At 28.2% G+C, this 16,996-nt stretch overlaps 2 protein-coding genes across 2 annotated transcripts in view; both read right to left on the bottom strand.

The window, feature by feature from the left end:
• Nucleotides 1-16,996, bottom strand: part of LOC125064072 — a 170,388-nt gene that overhangs the window by 35,132 nt on the left and 118,260 nt on the right. The window contains exons 6-11 of the mRNA XM_047670853.1: nucleotides 15,325-15,489; nucleotides 11,652-11,732; nucleotides 11,160-11,345; nucleotides 8,643-8,771; nucleotides 8,186-8,263; nucleotides 5,842-5,910 (exon numbers count right to left, since the gene is read on the bottom strand). Of these exons, the coding sequence (XP_047526809.1) occupies nucleotides 5,842-5,910; nucleotides 8,186-8,263; nucleotides 8,643-8,771; nucleotides 11,160-11,345; nucleotides 11,652-11,732; nucleotides 15,325-15,489 (708 nt within the window). The remainder of the gene's footprint in view (nucleotides 1-5,841; nucleotides 5,911-8,185; nucleotides 8,264-8,642; nucleotides 8,772-11,159; nucleotides 11,346-11,651; nucleotides 11,733-15,324; nucleotides 15,490-16,996) is intronic.
• On the bottom strand, nucleotides 1,070-3,645 carry LOC125064070. The gene is made up of 2 exons (XM_047670850.1): nucleotides 3,491-3,645; nucleotides 1,070-3,038 (listed from the first exon to the last, which is right to left on the bottom strand). Exon 2 carries the CDS (start codon nucleotides 2,998-3,000, stop codon nucleotides 2,188-2,190), a length of 813 nt encoding a protein of 270 aa, XP_047526806.1. The 5' UTR covers nucleotides 3,001-3,038; nucleotides 3,491-3,645; the 3' UTR covers nucleotides 1,070-2,187.

Genomic DNA, 16,996 nt, shown 5'->3' with positions numbered 1-16,996 from the left:
CATTTGAGTTCGGCGTGAAATTGGTGATGTGGTTGGTCCCTACGGCATTTGCGCAACCGTTAATGAAAAGAATATGTTTAGGTCAAATGGGTCATTATCGTAGTCTAGGTACCTTCCAATGTAGTAATTATTTTAAAGTATGAAGGTAAATTCGGAAGAAAGGTAATGTTATATCTTACATAAGCCTCGCCATTGAAATGGTTGACAATTTCGAAGTGGCTCATAATGTTTAGATCTAAATAAAAAAAAAACATAAACTTTAATATTTAGCTTAACGTATAATAAACATTTATTCAGATTCAAAAAAGAAAAGATAAAAAAAATTAGAATTCTGTAGGTAACCTGCTCATGGGTTTGATTTTTATATATTTTTTATTGAATAGTCTTTACTAGAAGGAGGTACTTTTTAACCGTGATGGGTCAGTGGTAACAAGACGTGAATCATAACTGATGATCGAGTTAAAAACCCGACGCAAGCACCACTAAATTAATATTTGTAATTTATCTCGCGTGGGTTAGGAAAACATCGTGAAGAAACTGCACGTGGTGAATGAGAATCTGCCACGTATATTCACCAACACTAACCCGTATTGAAGAAGCTGGTGGAGTAATCTGAAAACCTCAAAAGGCAGAGGAAATCTTTGCCTAGCAATAAAACGTTAACAGGCTGTTTTATTAAATATTTCTTTTAACAAATAAAATAAAAATACAGCCAAAGATTATATGAGATAGCTTTGACGTTGAAACACAAATTAAAATACGCCTACGTCATACAAAGTGTACTATGTACACTCCGTCAAAACCGAAGCTGGGTCAAAATGATTCATTTATTAAATGAATCTTAAAAGCTTTTCTGGTTACGTAAAATTTAAAATGATGTAAATGTACAGAAGAATTGAACTCGTGCAAATTTATTATTATAAAACTACACAAATAAGTAGGTTGGTACATATTGATTTTATAATTAATATATTTATAATAGCTCTTACTACGATTTTTTACTATCACAATATTTTAATGTAACTGTGCAAATTGTTGGTCAGAATCATATAAAAGAAAATAAAACAAATTCGTCGAAAATGATTTATTAGTAAGGCAGTCCATTCTCATACAAACAAACCGGACCATCAACAGAAAACCCTAAAAATGTTTTCACTCAACAGAGTTCGAAAAGTGTACTGTGAAACAAATTCACTAACCTAACATAAACATCGAAATATAAAACTCATAATTATTCACAATAAAATAAAACTAACAATTCTTTTTTTGAAAAAATCAAAATGCCTGAATATTATAGAACCATTATAAACAAATACTTTTTTTCTTACTTAATTTACATGAACAGTAAATATAAATAATTTAAGCTGTGCGCTTCATAGGAAATAATCTAGCTTCAACTAGCACATTATGAAAGTTTACTATAAAACAATGTTAATATACTTTTCATGCAAAAACATCACAGAAACCTTTTCATTTAATATGAATGGTTAAATTAAGAACAAACTAACATTTCATAGATAACTTTACGTTAACTTTACTCATATTTTAACACATTTTTTTACTTAGAGTAATATAATTCATTAGTCATTTAGAGACAGAATAAATATTCAAGTTCAAAACACAATATATAAATATATGCAACATGCTAATTAACTCTTTAATAAAGAATATGTTTTATTTAGATATCATTTTTAGATAAATCTGAATAATGTACAACATAATTTAATAATAAAAGTATACTTTAACTTCATTGATCACCAATTTGAAAGATTTAGGAAATAGTTTCATACAAATTGAATGTTATAAACAACAATTAAACTAACTTCAATCTCAAACTAATTCAAACTTCAAGTGTTTTTGTAGTTCTTGGAACAAATAAACCACAAATTATTGTAAAACAATAAGTGCTTTTAACATTTTCAAAATTCTTAAACAGTCTATTAATTCAAAAACAGGTTTTTATTTTATTTAAAACCAACTTTAACCTAGAACCTCAAGTTATATCTATCTATATGTATAAGTATAACAGCTGGAAATGGTCTCATAATTTTTATGCCTATATTATAAATATATTATTAAACAGCATTCCTTTATGAAAATAAGGTATCCAAATATTTAAAATGGTGTTATTCACTAATACATTGTAAATATATTGTATAGAGTAGTTTAAATAAATATGTAAATATATTATGCTTCACCTATTTTTGATTTACCATTCAATTCACCGAGTTGACCTAACATAAGAACTGTGTTAATTAAATTTTCAGAGTAAATTCTCTGATTTGTCTCCATTCTTCTAAGTTTTTGAACTACATATTTTGAAAAGAATTCTAATTCATACTCATTACCTTGAGATCGGGTATCTGAATCTTCAGAATTATGTTTACGTTTAGCAACTCTAGGACTGGTCTGCGTTGTTGAACTTCTTCCTTTTCTCCCAGTATTGTCATTAGATTTATTTTCAGCTGATTTATTATTACTAAATGCAAGGTTAAGATCTTCACCTAGGTCATTAGCTTCTTCTTCATTTAATTGTATTGTCAAATCATCAGGCACAGTAACCATTGGTATATGATTTTCCAAAAAGAGTGGGGAAGGCAGGAAGGATACACGTTTGCGGACTTTGACGGCAGATGATTTTGGTTTACTAGCGAGTTCATCATTACTGCCTATGACAGTATGCCTGCGAATGTTGTTTTTTCTTACTTCAGCTTTATTAAGTCTGTTTACTGTTTGTTTATTACTCCAAAAGTTAACTTTAATTTTGGGCTTAGGTTTGGGTTTTCGTTCCAATAATTTTGATTTTGATGGTGTTGGAGTTGTTGGAAATTTATACCGAACACTGTCATCATCTTGTTCAATTATGTTCTGCTTTTTAATGGTTTTAGACGTTTGCTTATTGGCGTTATTAAAATATTCCTTGTTGATTTTATATCGTACATTATCATCATCTAGATGAAAACCATTTTTCTTTGACTTTTCGTTTGTTGTTTGTTTCATTGTGTTCTTTACGAATTAACAAAATACGTAATGTCCACCTGTAATAATACAAGAAAAATATCAACTTTCACGATGTGTTAAGTGCACAATAAAAATATTAAATTGTTTCCCGCCTAAACATCTGACTTTACAATCGAAGATTTGTACATTTTTTAAAGAATATATTATATATTAATGATTGAAAACAATAGAGTATTGAATTCAGTTGGTTTCTTTTTAAACAAAAAGTAAGTATTACTATTGTAGCAATATGGTATATTTTTCATAAATTAGCATCAATTATTTTGAGGTTAGGTGATAGCATTAAAGATAAAAAAAATCATTAAATATTATTCATCAAGCAACTAACAAAATAATTGACTTAGTTTCGAGCTAATAATAACCACGATTATCATTTAGCTTATGCTGAAATAGTAATACTTGCCTTATCAGTCACAGTTTATAACAGAACGAATTACATAACCAAAAAATACAAATGACAAAGACTCACCTTCATAAATATTAATAATAAATATGTTTATTCACTAGGTATATGACTTATACAAGTTAATAAATAAAATTTTGGAAACAAACACGTCTCGAATAACACACCATAATCAAGTACAAATGACGCATATTAGTTTGTGACATGCCCACAAGAGGCGCTGTTTACGCGGTCGCGCGGGAAAACTGGTATGGCAGCGTTCTGTGTTCGTAGGGAAATTTTCGAATAACACAAAGAAAATTCTTTGGTATTCTATAAATAAAAATGAATATAAATTTAAATTTGTCTTTATTTTATGTAATCATGATAAATTGATAATAAATATTTATTTTTTATTTAGTTTAGGTAACTAGTAAAATTTATATAACTAAATATGACATTGCTTTTTTTTAATTAGCTTAAAAAAACATTTATGTGATAAAACACCACATAATATTTGAATCATAATGATTTTAATCATGTTCTATTTTTTTTTTGCCAAACGGGTCATGGCAATTACAATTATTTAGGCATTTACATGATATACTCACGTTATGTAATTCGGAATTTATACAGACCTTAGAAAAAAATATTATTAAAAATAATAAACCACTTATTTTTAATTAAAAATATATATGACAAACTGATACTTAATTGTTAAATGGAAATATGTATAAATATTTGCTTTAAAATAATTCAATATTATACACTTACCTACCTATCTGTTATACTCGTATGTTTTAATCAACAGAAAAGGGTCACCTGTTGTTATTTTAAAAATGTCGTAGCGAGAATTCCATTTTATAATATTATTTATAGATAAATATAACATAAAATATATCGTTAAGCTACCATAAAATAATTTGTATGCATTTATTGAATATAGTTGATTATGTAATTTAGAAAAAATAAAATCAGATTAAACTTAGCTAGATATATTGCTATAAACTAATAATTACTAGTTAAATATGTAGTATTTAGCCATAATAATAATTTATATTATTTTAATGAAAGGTATTTAAATAGGAATTAGTATAATTAATTATTTATAGGTATTAATAATTTCCTTTGTGTGAGTATTGGTAATTATTGTAATCTAATGTTGTTTGTTGTTAGAAATTTAGAATAAGATTTGCCATTCGATAATAATTTAATATTACGAAAAGAACATCTGTCACTTACCATATGGTTTTTCATAGAAATCCAACCCATCTTGGCACGATACTTAATTTTTTTTTGTTATCCACAATCGTAGAGAGAAGGGCCCGCGTAATATATGTATTTATTAAGAAGTATTAAGTGTATCTTAAGATCAAATACACAGCTGATACCAAAATGCGTAGGTTATGTTAGACCGTGAGATCTCATCTCAGATTCAGACTGAATAAGTGGGAGGCTGTGCGCAATGCGGCACTGATCACATCGAAATAGTTATTGTTGTTTTTATTTTATTTTGGATATTTATACTTAAAACAATTTCTGGTATTTATTATAATTTTAAATAATTATTTTAATAAATGATTTACTTACCTTTCGTGCGCCAATAAAATATAAACCAAACTAATGTTTTTGATGGAAATTTAATTTCTCACTGTTATAATTTTTATTATTTTGCTCAATATTAGATTTAATTGTTATATAAAAACCACAGTAAAAGCCCGGGAGAAGTAGCGGGAAATATTGAAATATATTGATTGGAGGTCGGAGGCCCAGTCCGCATGGCTCGGAGACTTGTCGCAACATGACATGCGCGCTTTGCTTAGAAATGTTCTAGCGTTTATTTACACTGAATGTGATCTTTGTTCAGAAGTTGAAGGTTTTCTTTTCAAAACAAACTGCATTTTTAGTTAAGTAATTTTTTTTGGTCATACAAATGAGATTTTATTTTAATGGTTTACTTTATAATTATACATTAAAAGTAAACATTTTTTTATAGGATTCAATTGTCTGTTTACATATTATACATTTATTACTCCTTAACAATGTATATATGTAGAGATGACAGCGTTTTTTTAATGGCTTTGATGAGATTAGATACTGATAGTAATATAAAAAAGTTCTTTTTTAGAAATGTCTGCATTATCTATCTTTTATATATTTTAACTAATTTTTTTTTTCTTTGTGCATCAATGACACGGAAACTACTGAACGTATCACTATGATACTGATCAATCGACGCGAAATGGTTATTAAATTAAAAAAAGGTTTTATTTAGGGTATGCCCAGCGAAGCGGCCGGTTAACGGTCAGTCTGTCGTATAAATAATATCGTATAAGATAATTGTTGTATTTGAACAAAATTTTTATTTTCGTAAAAATATAGTAAAATAGTTCATTTCATAATGTATTAATTTTATTATTATAAACAATACAACTTACCTGAGCTCTAACTGCAGCCAGGTGAAGCTGCGTAGCGCGATAGTCGTACTTCTTGACGGATATATCCTCCTGTTAAAATAATTATATTAAATATCACACAACATTTTTTTTTTTTAATTAACTGAGCTGATGTGCTTATTCTTTTTTCATACATTCAAATTATTTACGGCGGAAACTTATTTATTATGTCAAATATTTATAGAATAGTGCCTAGTGAATGTTTGTAAATCTATTGTAGACATTATCAAAAGTATGGTACAATTTTTCAAAACCCTTCAATATTACATGAGTTAAAATTACGTAAAATCTTAAAGTGATTTAAGGGATATATTTTTTTAGATTCTTGTCTTATACTTAAATTTATATTTAATGCCATCTATATGCAAAATGTCTATTCGGAGAATGTATGCGCTACGAAGCCTTTGGTAAAATGTTCAAAAGATTATCATAGATGGCTCTAGCTGCAATAACTAGATACATTTCTAGAACGGAAGTAGATGGCGCTAGTACAAACGACGGTGCTTTTTTTAAATATATAGAAATTTGTAATGTATAGAAGTTAGGATGTCAATAGTACTGTTATATACATATATGTATACACTATATATTTCATTTATAAATGTGTAAAAATAAACGATGATATAATTGAATAGTCTTAGATAAAAAGGTGACAACAGGAGGGACAATAAACTAAATATTGTTATAAATATTTCGTATACCATACCTTCTTAATCCATACTTACCTATTGCTATTTATTAATTATTTTTTAAATACATTTACCCTTTAATTATGCCAAACCCATACCAAGTATTGTTTTAAATATTATATTTAGAAGATATTAAAGTGTACGAATAATACTCTACTAAGAAGAAATTTTAAGAGCTAATGCACGCTCTATGTCCATGCTCTTACTTTTGTAGTTCGATGGAATAGCTATCCGAAATCGACAAGAGACACAAGGACTCACGACTTTGCCTGCTTTCCAGAAAGTGTAACTTCGTACTGCTTAGAATCTCTTAACAGTAAAACCCGGGAAGTTTTACTGATACAACCACATTAAATCCAAATATAGATTAAGATTATCTAATGTACGAATAAAATTTCGAAAATTACCAATGATAACACATAATCAATACAACTATAAATTCCTGTATAGTATATAATTTGATATTCTTTACACTTTCAACTTTACTTACTACTACGAATATCTACATATTATGTGAGTTTTTAGAAAGGTCATATTTAGAATAAAGTACTTCAACTTAAGGGGGATGTTTTCACCCGCGTCCTTCCTTGAAGTTCAAGTTTTGCTTCATACAAAATTTTGCATACTTACTTGACATGTCAGTATATTTTGGACAATTCACACAATATATTTATAAAGTCTAAGTTTAATTCAAATCCATTCAATATTTTTTCGGTGAAAGAGTAACAAACATTCATTGATACAAAGTTTTGCCTTTATAATAATTTTCAAATTGGTTACTGGAATTGAGAAAAATTATTAAGTTAGCAAATATCTACGAAACTTACAATGCAGTATTTTCGAAATTAGCTTTGACATAATTTTTTTTTAGTATTTTATTATTATAATCTAAAAAATCATATTTTGTAAACCTAAAGTATATTGATGTAAACTTACTTAGTAATATTTTGTTATGATGTACTTCTCTATAAATATCCAAGTTTCAAAGTTAAGAATAATCTTGAGCGATAAAATGACCTGTTTTGAAAACTTAAAATAAAATATCGTCATATAAAGCATGGAATCGAGTCGCATCCATTCAAGATTCTTTTCAAAGCTGTTTCTCACAATAGTGTCAAGTTATCAGTAAATCCACGTCTTCGGTAATACCTATTCTCACCCTTTGTAAAAGAATTGTCAAATAATTCATTCTGTATTACTTTTATTAAAAATAACAAATTATAATAATTTATAAAATATTTAAGTTTATATTATGTTTACTGCATGTTAAATAAAATACGAAATTAATTTACTTTAAGTGATTAATATATAAACTTGAACTATAATTAAGAGTAATGTTCTAGCGAATAAACAAAGATATATACTATATTTAGCTACACTTAAAACAGTTTTACAATTATAAATTAAAAAAATATTACTGCTTATAAATGAGAATTTACAAAAGAGAGTCTAATTAATAAGAGAAATTAAAAAATAGAATTACAAATAACGTCATTAAATTTATTCGAATTAATAAAATTTGTAGATTGTATCTATGTTTTGAAATAATTATAATATTTTACTATAATAGATTTAATGACATAGTATATGATTGACTTTTTGTTTTAGCGTTTGTATTATAGATATCAAAAACTTACTTGTATTTCGTTGACTTTATTATACAGGCTTCCCTCGAGGCTCCGAGCCTGCAGCCGGGCTAAAGAGTCCAGTCCATCCTGTGAATACGTTGTATATTTTAATGTGTTCATGAATAAAAGTAATTATAACATCGCTAAATAAAATAATTAAGTCAACTGCTCTTGTCAGGAAAGTTAATCTTGAAAGCATATTTTATAATAAATTAGTTACCTGTTCGTTAATGTATTATTCGTGACAACAATAATACATTAACTACAGAGATAACTTAATTTATCTCAGTTACATAATTATCACAGCTTCTTTATAGTTACAAAGAGACATTTTCATGTGTTTAATTGAGTTTCGATAATTATATATTTTACGCAAGTCTTTATTTATATAAAAATAACTACGTATTTGTAAGATTTGAAACTAGTGAAAATATTTTTATTAATGAATTTTCATTTTTCAGAATACCTGTAGTTGTTTGATTTGTAATTCAAGATCTTGAGCGTCCTTTCTCAGTTGCTCGTAGTTCAGCCGTGCTTGCCCTCCGCCCATACGATCAAGCAACATCTCTCCACGTAACACTGGCGGCATGCTCTCCTGGTAATCATATTGTCAATTCAAAACTATTCCTTGGCTAATGTATGTAACGTACACAATATACAATGTATATAGATATATTATAATCATACATAAGTAAGTATAAATTTTCATTTAATTTAATATAAAAAAAAATATAACACTTGATATATTCATGTCTGTGGACTTACAGAAACGAATTAAATCATTATATCTCATCTGTATTACGAATTAAGATTGAGTGATATGACGGGCGAAGGTGGAGTTAATAACGTTACCACACAGGGCCACCTATGCAAATCAGATGACCAGGACTGCAGGAGCTGTATTTCAATTATGAAGTTTATTTCATATACAAAAAATTCACACAATAGCGGGGTCGATACCTCGAATAAAAGACTGAATTATCGTCGGAACGTACTTCAATAGATTGGATTGAATACAATATTATTAAAATATATATATTGCATTGGTTTGTAAGGTACGTAATGCAAAATTATAAATGATAATTGAATTGTATGTGCAATGACATATATATTTATGATAATTATTTACTCCACGTGCTTCATATTCATAGAGAAATTTGTTTATATAGTTAGGAGTTGGCAAGTATAATATATATCTAATTTGCTCATTCATTACTTTAGGGATTCAAGTTTAAATTAATACGAATCGGTTCCGTCCACTCAATTAACATCCTACGTCACTGCGTTTTGTTTATAAGCTCTTCAAATTGGTAAAAAAAAATAGAAGTACACCAAAGGCATATTATTCTGTAGATGCATGAATATGATACGAAAATGTAGATTTATTTTGAAGTATTCGTTGACTTTTCATACGGGATTTACAAATCCAATTTGATAAACTATTAATTATCTTTCGTATGCTTTAAATTTAATTTATTTAGTACAATGATGACTCAATAGTGCTTGTATATACGTATTTGAATATAATATATTTTAATTTAATTAAAAGTACTGTCAATTGACTACGCTTCATAGATACAATGCAATACAGAACCCAGTAGTTTTTTCATAGTAGAGTTATAATTATCATTATAAATAAGCTCCATTACATGAGTGATTCACATATATTTTTGGTTGAAAGCTCTCTAGACAATAGTGGCTGTTGGGATAATTGGCTTCTTTTGGTGACATGAAATGATTGCATTTATAATTTGAACAATGGCAATAAAAACTCAAAGAAAACATTTTCAATTTTAAATCTATGGTATTGAGGCGGTATTCAATTATAGTAGTTTACTACTAGTACTAATTTTTTTTTTGTCCTTATAATCACTTTCAATATAACATTTTTCGTACTAAAACAGTGACCGAATAGTATAGTAAAGTGAACTGAGTCTTTGAGTACAGTAGAGCATTATGCTTGACTGTACTCAAATAAGTTCAGTAGTTACAGTAGATCATAGTTACGCTTTATTGTAATAAATCTAGGAATCATGAAATATGTACCCTTAATTTCGACTTTATAATAGCGATAGCTTGTTAAAAAGTATTGTTTAATATTGAACTTCACATAAAATCATTTCAGTAGTTAGATTTAATTATAAAATATGTAATTGAATTTTTATTAATAATTATAATAACAATATGAATATTTTTTGAGTTGAGATGGCCAAGAGCAGAGATTGCTGAGGCGAAAGATCACGTAGATCCTAACCTAAAACCATTGATTAAGATCTAATCAAATACCTCTGAAGTGATGCTGTGCTTTATTTCTGCTTATAATAATTAGTCACGTGATTTTAAAATCTTCAGGAAGCAAAGTTGTTTCGAATAAATTCTAAGACGACGGATTATTTGACATTAGTCATTTTTATTATTTATTTGACAAACGTAACTTGTGTGAAAATATTTAGTTCGATTTTGTCCAGGTTGTATTTAATTTAAATTGTACAAAACTCTCTAAGTATATAAAAATACACCACATATTAAATGACCGTGCAACCGCATCCGATTTGTCCATTAATGCGTTGAACGTGTTCATAATACAAAGTATATAAATTCGCATCACGTTTTACCAAATTTTTATTTTGATCTGATTGCCCGTCGAGCGTGGCGTGGGTACCATTTACTTCCCTCGCCTTAATCTAAGCTTATAATTTACAGAAATGCCATCATATTTTCCTCTAGCTATCTATTATCTACCGATGAAAAAAGACTAAAGATTTCATCTATTAGTCAGGAATTCTACAAAAGAGGATCATCAATAAACTCCCATTTAAATGGCAAATGTTAATGGTCAATACTTTGATTAATTTAATTGAAATTATTAATTAAAAAAAAATGTTTTTTTTTTTTTTTTTCTATATTAAACGAATATTTTCTAGATAATGACCAATTTAAACATAAAATATGTTTTACTAAATGAGATAAAAGAAAAGAATACCGCAGCCACGTCAAGCGGTGGATCATCTGGTTCTGGTGGATACGGTGGCAAGAAAGCACGTAGCGGTGTCCGCATTGGTGGCTGGTTGGTTAGCAGCGTACGCGCAAGATGCGCCAAATCCGCAGTGCTCGATACTGCGCGCGCTTGCGCACATAGAGACTCGTAGCGTCGAAGCTGGTTGTTACTCTGTTCGAAATAATAATAATAATAAAAGATTCAAGATAAAATTTAATCTAAATAAAATGATAAAATTCAAATATAACTTCATTAAAAAATATCAATATAAATATCTAAATTCGGAAAAAAAGCACCGCAAAAAATTATATTAGGTATTCTAATCCATTAGTATTATTAACATGATGTTCAGAGATAAAAAATACGCTATTAATAATATCTTGTATGGTATGCCATACTTGTAACTGACAAAGGAACTTATTTATTGCAAAAACAAACATTCATAATATTATCTGTGTAATAAAACTACCGCAATACCTTGTCGGTCATTATTTCTCCTTCTTGACAAATCGCGTCACTGACAGCAGTCGTTACGTCAGTCAAAATTTCCTCCAGCTCCTGAAATTAACGTACTATCATTAATTACATGATACAAAACCGAATAAAAAAGCGTTGGACATAAATTTTCAACCCAATAAGCAATAGAATATTCCTTGTACGTGAATATGTAATTTTTTTTTACTCTAATTTATTTTGGGTTCTCGCGTTTTTCGATTGGAAGGTTAATTGTACCTTAAAACTTTTTACATAAGTACCTATAATTTACAGACCTTCAAAAATATAAATATTTTTAATATTATATTTTAGACCGTGATATTTATTTCTTAAGCTTTGGGTATAAAAAAGTTAAACAGGTAAGTAGTTAGTAAGTAGAAGGGGAGTCGACCACTCTGCATCTCATTTTGGCATGTTAATATGCTAAGCCTTGTTATGAATCTTTTAAATACCGGTAGTTTGCAGTTTTTACACGGTCAGTGTTATACAATACTTGTTTATAATAAAATGTTGAAAATTAGGTCGCATATGTTTTGGCTAGAAAACTTGTCGTTTCAGCCGTTTTCTAGCAATCTCTTACAAAACTGCAACACAATTTTGTATCGTAGATTTAAATATCATCAAAATTTATTCATAAATTCGAACTTCATATTCAATGAATAAATCACAGTAACCAAGAAAATGTTTAAAAATGAAATAAAACATATTCTTTTAGATCTAATTATTTGTCCACAATAATTATACTTATTAAAAATGTTCTATTAAAAAAAACGCACCATGAAAAATATGTGATGGCTTTGGGTCTAATTAATGGTTTTTATTCTTTGGTTTCAGTGATAATTTATTTCCGTTTACAAAATAAAGATTCGGCTAAAAATTACGGCACCTCCACTTTTTAGATGAAAAAAACAACGACCTAAAGTAATAACTCTTTTACACCCTATTTAACCAGCGAGGGCTAAATTATAAAAATACTGACATAATTGGACTTAGGTGACTTAAATTCTCATATAACCATTTCCATATATGTATGTAACTAAAAATAATACGATTTTATATAAAATTTTTCATTAATTACAAGTTATGAATTTTCGAAATTATTGACAGTGAATTTTATTACATACAGATATACAGATATATATATACAAAAGCATAAAGAAGAGAAGAAAAGAAGACGTGAAGTTTAAGCGCTAATTTTCAGATACAGTATGAGTACATAATTATAAATAAAATCTACGGTTACATTACTATAAAGTGTGTTGAGCAATTACGTCTTACGAAATTGGTAAGAACTGAAATTCGAACAGTCCCATAAACATGTTTTCGCTATGAATATTGATTAAACTAAAAGTTTAAATTGAGTAAGTTTTTTTTTTTAAGTAAAAACTTGTCGTCAACTCGTCAAATTTGATGTAACTTTAAATTATATTTTCTATTTTTGGCACGTATGATAAAATCTTTAATTTTTGGATAATTCAAGACTGTTACGATATACCTACAAGAGAATTCTGAATTGATTTTATCTTCCGATCTGTTAACTATTTTACATAGTGAAAGAACGTAGATTGAATATCTTATAAAAACAGTTTCGTCTCAAGTTTCTGTAGTTACAACATAGTTGTTCATACTTTTCCATCTCAAATTTCAATTTTTATTTAATATCTTGTATTTATACGGTATTTAATGATTAGATCTTTATATATTTTGTTTTCTTATATACATAGGTAAACCGATATGAACTGCCATTGTTAAGTCGACATACATGCAACGAATATAATGTCAAAAGTTACATATTATATCCTGTAATAACGCAAGACGTCACTAACAGATATGCATCTTGCATGAATCCGGCTTTAAAGCGAGGAACCGTCAGTTTAATTAAAATCTGTTCGTGTTTCTATTGTGCGCTTGAAGCCTTCCATATCGAGATTAATAGGGTTGGAGAGACTAGATTGAACCGAATTGAATAATATTTGTTCTTCCATTTTTAGGTTGTAAAACTGTGTTATTACATTTTTGTTGTTGGTTGATGTTGAGGGTTGAATTCACGTATGCTTTATTAACTATGATGCTATTTAATAACTTATTTTTTTTTATGAAATCGATTGGCGGACGAGCAAATGGGTCGCCTGATGGTAAATGGTAACCATCGCCCACAGACAATACATGTTATGTCCTTTGTGCCTGTAGTTACACTGGCTGGGTGAGCCATTAAACCGGAACACAACAATACTGAGTACTATTATCTGATGAATGGGTGGTACCTACCCAGACGGGTTTTACTTGGTGTTTGTACAAAGGTTTGTGCAAAGTCCTGCTACCAGCAAAGAAAACTTACTAAAACAAAAAAATAATTGCCTTAACATTAAATTAGTTTATCCATTATTATTGTATTCTTGTTGTTTGATTCGCCCATTAATGATCGAGATATTATAACCTATTTTTATTAGTGTTTACATATGTTAATATATTATTCTAACATATTATTAGTATTATATTTTAAACGATAAACTTATAGTATGTAATGTGTTGCTATAACTATGTTGGTATACAAAGTATTATGTTGTAAATATCATATGGTGTTCAAATCATGTTAAATGTTATTTATTTTCAGATATAAAATTATTATATCTTTTACCGCTTAAATAAACCGTTTTTTATATATTTTAAGGTAACGGTAAATATAATAATAGAATTTAATTTAAACAAAATGATTATTAACGAAATAATAATTTAACTTAACTAATTAGCTCACCATGCCGAATAAATACAAAGGATAATTGAAATATTTTCCATTTCATAACAATTTTGAAGAGTTTTGTTACAAATTTGCTGATGTTTCGTCATGTACCAAGCCGTATAATCACTGACTTTGTTTCCTACTTACTCAACTCTTTAAAACTTTTTTATAAAGGTGATTTTTGGTGTACGTTGTTCCTACACGTTCCTTGTTGTTTTAATTCTACTGTTATAACTGTTGTTCAAAATATATGTATATACAAAATTGCTTTGATAATAATCGGACGTTTCATTTAATGAAACCAAGTACTTAGTTGAGAATAATAACCCGATAATGCTGAATCACTATTACCATGAAAGCATTACTTTTTTTCTTCATTTATTTGAAACCTTCGTAAAAGTAATTGGTTACATGAATGCTTCGAATTTCAAAATATTTATATTTATAACCGTAATAAAATTTACCTTTTAAAAATATTATATGACTACAGAATTGTTAAATAAATGTGCACTAGTACTATATACGAATATTTGAAATTTATATTAAAAATTTTAACATTTTTGAAACGTTATATTTTCAGTCGAGAAAAATTCTTAAGCATGACGTCGCTATTTTTGATGCGTGTTAGTTTGAGAAATCTAAATATTAGCTCGAAGATTTTCTACTTCGAAAGATTTGTTGTAATAAAATGTTTGTAAAGGAAGGGTGGATACAATATAAGGAAATAAGTACAGTAGTAATAGTACATAATATAGGAAAGTTTTGCATAAACCCTTGATTTGTTGGTAGGTTTGGTTTAAAATAATAAGTACGAATACGTACGAATAGCAAAATAATTTAATATGGGTAATTAAATAAAGTTCATATTCGCATGACAAAATTTGTACTTAAAACGATTATAAAAAACAATCTTACCTGTAATATTGTAGGTAATGTATGCTTATGATATTGTTCTATCATGGCGTTGGTAGCGGTCAGCTGTTGCACGTAATTGTTATGCGAGTCATAATACGTTGCGAGGTTCACGGGGTTCGAGTTGTTGCAATAGTTCAGGAACGCTGTCCTGTAGTCCTGACGGCTCTGGAATAAAAGTATATTCATGACGTTACGAGACTTTAGACACGTTGTGTAACAAGACTATAACGAGTTCGTGTACTTTGTTATAAGTTTATCTATATCAAATTTGTTTCCATGTTAGTTTGAGATTGTTGAAGCCAATTTGAGTTAGTTTAATTAGGTCCACGAGTTGATTGTTTGCCTATTGATAATGTATATTTTGTATAGTAGCAATATCTATATATATATGGTTAGAGGTAAAATAATCCTTACTGGCCACTCAATTTGGCCTTTGATCTTAAGATAAAAAAAAAAGAAAAAAAGGGTTCATTGACATTAGACATGATATATTATACAAAGGTGTACACGAGAGTAATAAGCTACTACCAAGATGTTCAATGATATTTCTTATTTTATCGTTTGCTCTATTTTATGGCACCATTACACGTATGAAATATAAATAATAAAAGTAAGACAAGGTCTATAAATGAAGTGTGCTTAATATATGACGGTTCGTATTTTATGTTTATAATATTTTACTTTATATATATGAAAATAGCATATTTACGAGTATGTACATAAACTATTGGAAGTCCTGTGTCAAGCAACTCCTTTTGGAGAATCAAATGTCAATTTGAACTATAAAGACTGTCCATAGAATAATCTCGATTCTCAAGGATAAGCAAATTTTGACATGTATTTACATTATTTTCAACTAAAATGCATAATCAGATGGTATAACTAGTATAGACATACTGTACCGTATTAACACTGACTCCTGTATCATATATATTATTGTAGCTTCTACAAGATAGTTCTGAAGCGCTTGTCGTGTCTGGGACCGCCGAGTGAATCTTCATTAATTCAATAGGAAGAGCGACGTAAATATTATTCGCATACCGAATTTCAAGTTTTGAAGCTTATCGGAATATTTTTATCGCAGTAGTATAAAGAGGTTAGACCCTCGGTTCTAATATTAAAAAAGTAAAGATGTAATATGGCAACGGCATGGGGTAACACCGATTATCGTAAAAAGTTTAAAAACAAATAAGATGATTTTTTTGCGAATGTTCATGACTAACACAAGTAATATATTAATATTTATATATAAGATATGACTCATTAAAAAATGTTATTATGATATTCATGTTTTAATAGATTTTTTGTGTGTCCTAATCCTAAAAACTTTCTTTTTTAAATATTAAAATATTTAAGTACACATCATTCGCTTTTATTAAGGATTATCAGTCCACATTTTATTATATGACTATTTTATATAATATGTATATAAAGAGTACAAAAATAAATACGTTATTTGTATGAAAATAAGTACCCATAACTAAAAACTATTAATAATAAACCGCCCCGATTCTGAAATAGCACGTTCAAACTACTAACTCTCTGCTTTCTAATTCAGTATTGATAAGCCGATTATTGATATTGAAGACCTGTCAGTCCTAGTGAGGGAAAATTAAAGGTATTAAGTAGACAGAATACATAGAATACGATTATAAGCTTAAATTCATTGGAA

The sequence above is a fragment of the Vanessa atalanta genome, chromosome 5, assembly GCF_905147765.1.
Source record: "Vanessa atalanta chromosome 5, ilVanAtal1.2, whole genome shotgun sequence".
Classification (NCBI taxonomy): Eukaryota; Metazoa; Arthropoda; class Insecta; order Lepidoptera; family Nymphalidae; genus Vanessa; species Vanessa atalanta.
The sequence above is the reverse complement of the archived record's forward strand: the minus strand, read 5'-3'. Positions and strand labels throughout refer to the sequence as shown.

Excerpts from the sequence above, each read along its gene's own strand:
- LOC125064070 (XM_047670850.1), bottom strand. The coding sequence starts at position 3,000 with ATGAAACAAACAACAAACGAAAAGTCAAAGAAAAATGGTTTTCATCTA.